This window comes from Osmerus mordax (assembly GCF_038355195.1).
Source record: "Osmerus mordax isolate fOsmMor3 chromosome 28 unlocalized genomic scaffold, fOsmMor3.pri SUPER_28_unloc_5, whole genome shotgun sequence".
Taxonomy (NCBI): domain Eukaryota; kingdom Metazoa; phylum Chordata; class Actinopteri; order Osmeriformes; family Osmeridae; genus Osmerus; species Osmerus mordax.
The window spans coordinates 42546-50479 of NW_027120408.1; the positions used below are offsets into that span (position 1 = coordinate 42546).

The following is a 7934-nucleotide window of genomic DNA, read 5'->3' on the forward strand; positions in this document are numbered from 1 at the left end:
AATAAATAAGAATTATAAAAGGTGTACGTATGTGAAAGTAAGCAACCTGATGACATAACAAAAAAAGAGGTAGTTTCAGTATAGAAATTGCAATCGACATATTCATGATCTGTTAATACACATCATTGAAAAGAAAAAAAAAGTTACCCAAAAAAATCATCAAGAATCTTTATAACATATTCAGGACACACGCGTGGTCAACACAGTGGTGGCGGTAAGGTAGTGGGGTGACATTTTTGGGTGACATAGGAAGCCTGCTCATGTGTTTAGGCCTCTAAGACTGATAAACTACTCTACTGCCAAAGGAGCAGCCCATGAACTGGCCCGTCAAACACGGTCCCTAAAAAGTACTGTTCCCTGAGTTTAGGAGAACCACATGCTGCGACCAGCCCAGTAAAAGGGCCACTGCTCCATCTTAAATCAGGTTGACACTGAGAATGACCACGTCCACACCTCACGTTCAATGACTCTACAGTAGTGTCCCGTCCATGACAACTTAAAGCAGGCAGGAAATCAGTAACAGGTTGTTGTTACTTCCGGTGACCGTATGTAAGTTGGCAAACCCCAAAACACTTGTATAAAGGTACAGTGTGTTTAAGGGAAGGAGTTCTTATAGTATAATCACGTCCAACATCCAACAACAATAGATCCAAAAAATTTAGCAAATGATCATCTTCACTCCAAAACAACAATAAACCGAAACAGTCACAAACTACAAGGGTAAACATGACAAAGTTTTTTTTTCTTTTTTTTTTACAAAACCCTCCAAAAACAATGATTATGAAAATGTGGCTGACTGAAAATAATAACAAACGGTGAAAGAGAGGGTGAGGCTGGGGGAAAAGGAGATGGCTGTGCTATCGCTGCATGAGACACGGACAGATTGCAGACATGGCCCGGTGACTGGCACGCACGACTCATCAGAGAGTAGATCATTTGTATCCGAGACAGTCTGATCACATGGTCATTTTCTCCCCAGAGAGGGAGAGACATGGCGCTCCCATGATGGCGTGGCTCGTCATCAACTGATCTGACCAATCGAATCTCCTGCACCCCTCTCCATTATCTGCCATATTTCTCTCTAAACGCCTCCAGAAAAATCTGTCCTGCAAGCTTGCGAACAAACCCCCCCCCCAAGCAACACCCCCTTTTGTTGGAACAAAACGAAAGAAAAAAACAAAACAAGAAAAAACTTAAAACGCGTTCTACAAGGGACTTCCAACGTCCTGAATTCTAACAAACTACAAATCCTACAATTACATCAGCATAGTGATCACTGAGTAACTCCTGAATGCAATACATCACACTCACTTTACCCTGTTTCGATGCAGGCCCAGGAGGACCTGAGAGAGAGCAGCACGCCGGGAGGGCACCTGGTCATGGCCATGGTCATGTCTCCAACCTCCGGCGTGCTAAAGAGAGTCGTTGCAAGGACTGCATTTCATCAAAGTTTCCGACAACGTACGCGCGTGAAACGGCTACTTGAGCACTTCAAAAAGACACTTCAAGTGGTTGACATCATCATCTCAGACGTCGTAAATAAAAACCAATGTATCTGTGCGGCTCTTTAACCGTGCGCATACCTGTCACGGATGATGTGCAAGCCAGAGAGAACAGGCTGCCTATCAGCCCAGTATGAATCCATAAGCAAGCCCCAAACAGATCAGACTGACCTGTCGGACTAAAGAAAAAGGATCCACTTCTAGAAGAGTCAAAGGCGGCCATGCTAAAGGCACAACTCAGCCTTTTAGACGTGATGTGGATGGATAAGCAGGGCCGGTTGTGAGTGGTTTCCAGCCCGTGTGTGCAGACCCACAGGCCCAGCGAACCTGTGCTGATGTGCTGAGGCTCAGAGCTGGGCGTGGAGGTACCTGGGAGCAGAGCTCTGGGCATGGAGGTACCTGGGAGCAGAGCTCTGGGCATGGAGGTACCTGGGAGCAGAGCTCTGGGCGTGGAGGTACCTGGGAGCAGAGCTCTGGGCATGGAGGTACCTGGGAGCAGAGCTCTGGGTATGGAGGTACCTGGGAGCAGAGCTATGGGCGTGGAGGTACCTGGGAGCAGAGCTCTGGGCATGGAGGTACCTGGGAGCAGAGCTCTGGGCATGGAGGTACCTGGGAGCAGAGCTCTGGGCATGGAGGTACCTGGGAGCAGAGCTCTGGGCATGGAGGTACCTGGGAGCAGAGCTCTGGGCATGGAGGTACCTGGGAGCAGAGCTCTGGGCATGGAGGTACCTGGGAGCAGAGCTCTGGGCATGGAGGTACCTGGGAGCAGAGCTCTGGGCATGGAGGTACCTGGGAGCAGAGCTCTGGGTATGGAGGTACCTGGGAGCAGAACTCTGGGCATGGAGGTACCTGGGAGCAGAGCTCTGGGCATGGAGGTACCTGGGAGCAGAGCTCTGGGCGTGGAGGTACCTGGGAGCAGAGCTCTGGGACGGTTCAGGAGACGAGGGGGGCTGCTACAGAGATGGAGGGGTCTTAGTAAAAAGGGTCAGGATGAGAACCAGCTACTGTCCAGCAGATGGTCTCCTCTCCTGATCCCATTGATTAATTTATTATCCTGGTCCTTCATTCATTCGAATAACTTTGGTTTAACTATCAACTAGCCCCCTAACCCATGAGGGATTTTTTGCATAACACTTTGGTCGAACAACAAAACACTAAGGCTAAGAACAATCCTAATCTCTCTTAACTTTGCAATACATCGCTCTGTTTCCCCAGTCTATGATTGTAGAAAAATACCCATAAGATACATTTCAATGAAAAGCCCATGAAACCTCCACCTAAATCTTGAAATGTTATACGATATAATATATAATATATGATTAACAGGTTGAAAGTATCCGTAGGGTTTAGAGGTATAGACTGGGAAACTCATTTCAAACAGCCAGAAAAGGTACCTGAAATTGCATCATAATCTTCCTGAGGTAGTCTCAAAACACTTATCAACTCAATAATATCCGTCCCCATCCGAACAAAATAAATCTTTAAAATCTAGTTCTAACCATGGCAACACCGACACGATGAGCGATCGGATACACACTTGTAAACTTCAAAGACCAACACACCTTTTGTGCATTTCCTTTTGTACAGAAGCATGTGCACAGTGTAAATCAGCATACATTCAGCTCTGTCGTGTAATAAATATATAGAGAAAAAAAAGCTGCTTGTCACATTCACAGGAAGGGAGACCGGTCCCTTGGTCCCCCCAGGGTACCTCTGAGGGAAAGGGGAGGGGGGGGGGGGGGGGGGGGGGGGGGGGGGTCCGGGGTCTCGGGGGCTCAGTTTGCGGGGGAGGTACCTGAGGTCAGACAGAGGGAGGAGCCTGTCCTGTAGCTGCTGAGGCTGGACTTGCAGGAGTGCAGCACTGCTTTGAACAACAGCGGGAGCTGCTCCAGAGGGACATTCACCAGCTTCCCTGAGGAAAAACACAACCCCGCAGGATAGTGAGCGCGGAGACACAACAACATCACATCGCTGACGTACGGTGGGGGGGGGGGGGGTGGGGGGGGGGGCACGCGTCTGTACTTACCTGCAATGCAGCGGATCTCGGGCAGACACATCATGATCTCTGGGAAGCGTTTGGGCTGGTGGGGGTACTTGTGCTCCGTGTAGTCCTGACACACGTACCAGTAGCGCTTGTTCAGCTGCTCCAGCTGGCTCACGTTGGTCAGCCCTCGAATATCTGCAACAGAAACCACGGCGTTTCGGTTTCGTTTTACCCGGTGAGACAATTCAAACGCAGTCCCGTCTCGAACGGGGGGAGAGAGAGAGCGACTCCGTTGAGACGCGTGGAAAGTGGTTATGGAACAGGCTTGGCTGGGTTACCTTGGTTCAGGAAGTTGATGGCTTTCATGCAGGCGTACTCCTCGTTGCTGACCTTCAGCTGGTGAAACTTGCGGAACAGATATATCAACCTCTCCATCACCTCCATGCCATCTTCACTAAACCTGGGATGGACACAAGCACTCATATATCACTCACATGTTGATGCTAACAAGCACATCCCATAATAACCAGGTCAGCTCCCAAATTTCCTCATAAGCCCTCGACACTGCCACTGCTCTGAATAGAATTTAGAACACTTTACAATGATGCCTGTGTTAAAAAAAGGAATGAATAATTTATGGAGAAGGAGAGATTATCTCCTTCTCCGAAGAAGGGGATTATCTCTCCTCCACTGCTCTGCTCGCTTCACGTCTCTCCAACAGGAGTGCCCAGGCCTCAACAAATCACACACCAGCACCTTCATGAGTTAACTGAAGCTAAATTGTTCAAAGCAACGAGATACTGCTGTAAATCTTCCCGAAAATGAGGGGAAAAGGGTCAGATAATTGAAGTCTGATTTACACAGACACTAAACCCCTAATACCCTATTTGAGTCAGACAGGGACAGATGTGTATTTCATAATGGCCCAGACAGTGCTAGCCACAGTCCTGGTCAGTCCTCCCTTTCACAGACTGCATCCCTGGCACGCATCCAAAGACAATGAAAGCCAGGGTAATGGGAGGAACAGCATCAAACCCTGTGGAGATACTGCATCCACCAAGTGGAAGAACATGCTCTGTTGCGGAGGGAAACACAACTCAGTGTAGGACAGGTTCCTTTCTAAAGAGAAATACTCTGAACGGTGTTTTCTCAACCCCGGTCCTCACTGTCCTGCGTGTTCTAGATGTTTCCCTGCTCAGACACGCCTGATTCCAGAGGTGCGCACGTTGAGAGACACCGCCTTAAACCTTACAGGTTTTTTTTGAATGTGAGTCACTCAAGCGGAGAAACCACAAGTAGTTCGTTCTTAACCCTCGTGCTGCCTTCGGGTCACTTCACCCAAAGGTTCACCATCGTTGTGTTTACCCAATTCTACCCCCCCCCCCCCCCCCCCGCGACGACTCACCCCTGCAGCTCGTCGTCGGAGGGCGTGTACTTGGCGGTGACGCCGGGCCAGGTCTCCGAAGATCTGGGCGCTGTAGATGGTGAGGCAGGAGAGCAGGATGAGCTCCTGCCAGGTGGAGCTCAGCAGGCAGGTGTAGTCCTCGATGGACAGCTCGCAGAAGAACGGCAGCTTCTTGATCCAGGAGATCTGGCGGAACAGCAGCTCGTCCGCCAGGCGACACAGCAGCGCAAACAGCTCCACCTGGGTCACTTTGTACCTAGCAGACGGGGAGGGGGGGAGGGGGGTCAACATCCGCTGGATGCATCTAAAAGACGTTTTGCACCTTCGCCACAAACGCACAAAGGCGCGTTTGGTCGGCGGGCCCCGTACGCTCACCCGTCCTCGATCAGCATGGGCGTGGCCAGGGGGGCGAGGTCCTCGGCCGCCACCAGCTGCAGCACCAGGGGGTGGGACTGGGGGTAGAGGCTGCGGGGGCTGCGGGGCCAGCAGGCCGGACTGGGCGGCGTAGCTGAAGAGGTGCGGGAGCAGCTGGTAGGGAGTGGACATGGAGGTGTTGATGTACTGGTCCCTGAGGGCCGCGGTGTAGCCGTTGATCTCCACCGAGCGACTGGACGGGGCGACAGCAACGGTCGGGTTACTCGTACGGTAAAGAACATTGACCAACAGAAAGACCGCACACACAAAAAGAACCCTGGGCAATCTGTTTGTGTTGAAAAGGCACATTGAGTTATTGTGATTTGCGTGTAGCATCTTTCTTGACTGCACATAAGGCCCACACAAATGAATTCCCGTCACAGTATTCCAGTCCACACACAGCTATACAACGTTTTCTCACTCAGAAATACTCTTTCCATTCCACACAAACGACACCACCAATGATGAGGCACCAATGATGAAGCACAAATGTACTTTGTGGTTGTGTTCACCATGTAGACATTCAATCAGGTCAAAAAACAGAATTCACTTACATTTCCTTCATAATAAAAGGACAGAGTCGATTGAGATAGCATGTTTACTCTGAGGCACGTACCAACATGCCACGCAGACGACATTTAACCTTGGGGACTGCAGATTTGAGCTAGTCTCCACAGCAAAAACAGCAGATGGGTGAGCTTCAATCTGCCGTTATCACAGCCACCAAGTCTGAATAGCTAGCATTTTAGCATTCTTTTCTTTTAGCTTTAAATACCACAACCGACACGAAGAAACATTGGAATGAGATGTCGCCACTGTCAGGGCCGGCCCATGATCTCACAGACAGAGAGCAGCAGACAATGGGGACTGATTCAGATGGGGGGGGGTCGACAAACTCACCTGGATGACAGAGTGGAGGGCCGGGGATGGCTGGTTCCCCTCCGAGGCGCCGTTGCTAGGGGAGCTGTGGTCGCTGTCGCCGTTGTTGCCCCAGGTATGCTCTGGTAGACCGGCGTCCTCCTTGAACTCCTGTCCCGACATAATTCTCTCAATCTCCTCGTCCGTGATCTGTGTGAGACGGGGAGGGGGAGGGGAGGGGGAGGGATGGACAGAGAAAGAGAGTGATAGAAAGATAAATAGATAGATCTTCTCGTTCCTATGACACACACACACATACACACACCATACTGGCACATGAATAGACTCCAGTCTAATTAACCCTTGGCCAAGCTTTTTCCCCAAACCTGGGGTCATACAACTCTCATCAGGAAGGTGCTCAATACACCAGTGACCAGTAGGTTAATGGGATTTATGACGACCACCAGCTTCAGAAGACAAATGAAAAGAAACCCTTACCTGCACAGGCCCGATGCTTTTATTTCTTCCACCTGGCATCCCATCTTCCCTGATTGCTGAAAAAGCAAATGTAACGACTGTTAGCGTTTGCAAAATGCTTAGAAATGGTGATGCCCATGTTCCTGAGCTGGTGTTCCAACCCCACCTCCTGGCTACAACCGAACGTGCTGGACGAGGACAAACATCAGAACTGTGCCTACCGTCTCATCCCAGAGGGAGGGCGCCACATAACTATGTAGCAAAGGGGGTGTGTGTGAAACACTAGCTCATTTTGAAATGTAAGTTCAGTACCTCCAGTTGCTACTCACAGGAACTTTCCCCCGATTCAACAGCACTTACTGGAGGTACGCATAAACACACTCGGACACTCCCAGAAGGGGGCGCCAAAGATCTACACCACCGAGGTCCACCGAGTATGGAACCGGCGATTTCGGCTTAACCATGTTTCGAACTGTTTTGGCGGGGGATGTTTGTGTGTCGTGAGTCGGGTGGAGACAACCTCCTCACCTTTGCGGTTCATGCCCATCTGCAGACACTTGAGCAGGGCGGCAGTACTGGCAGCGGTTGCGCTGCTTGCGCGACATCTCGCAGTTCTTGTCGCGGCTGCAGCGGTAGACGCGCTTGTTGCAGATGCTGCGCTTGAAGAAGCCCTTGCAGCCCTCGCAGGAGATAATGCCATAGTGCAGGCCTGTGGGCGCGGTCTCCACAGATAAGGCAGGTACGCTGGTCAGCTGGATCATCTGGGGACAAAGAACAGGCGGCCCGGGGGGGGTCGAGTCAGGAGAACGCGGACGCAAGTGGCAACGTGAATTGTGGCGGTCGTTTTTGCCTTCTCAAGTCGGCCTTATCCCTGGAAGTGGATCAGACGACAAACATGTCGGGTAACGGCGGTCATTTTAAAGGCCGTTTTATCAAATGGGACTAAAACCCAAACTATTTGAGAGGACTCCTAAGTTCAAACCTCTGTGGTGTGAGCGGGGGTTTGGACGGGACAGAGAATAACCTGAACACCAACAATGAAGACGCCTTGAATGTATTATTCAGCAACTTTGGGGGAGAGAGAGGACTGTCGACAATGACAAAGGCCTTTCCAGTTGATTCACTTACAGGCTCTCCTTTCTCTCAGAAGCGCAGGCAGGGCAGATGACATTAGCTCCGGTGAGTGTCTGGGCCAACAGCACTTCAGCCACATCTCTGGTCTACAAAGAACCCCCTCACCATGTGTCAGTGTTGTGTCTCTCAGCTGTAGTCTGGACCTGCTCTCCTAAAAGGG

General features: G+C 50.7%; 1 protein-coding gene across 1 annotated transcript; it reads right to left on the reverse strand.

Moving 5' to 3' along the window:
- Positions 1 to 3277: 3277 nt before the first annotated feature.
- Positions 3278 to 7401, reverse strand: LOC136938990 (nuclear receptor subfamily 6 group A member 1-A-like; the record flags this gene model as incomplete). Its single annotated transcript, XM_067231855.1, is given in 13 exon segments — positions 3278 to 3414; positions 3529 to 3681; positions 3825 to 3946; positions 4892 to 4935; positions 4937 to 5147; positions 5267 to 5373; positions 5375 to 5498; positions 6206 to 6222; positions 6224 to 6373; positions 6662 to 6717; positions 7169 to 7205; positions 7207 to 7353; positions 7355 to 7401. Coding segments are annotated over 13 exon segments (1352 nt in total), but the record flags the coding sequence as incomplete, so codon positions are not given.
- Positions 7402 to 7934: the final 533 nt, after the last annotated feature.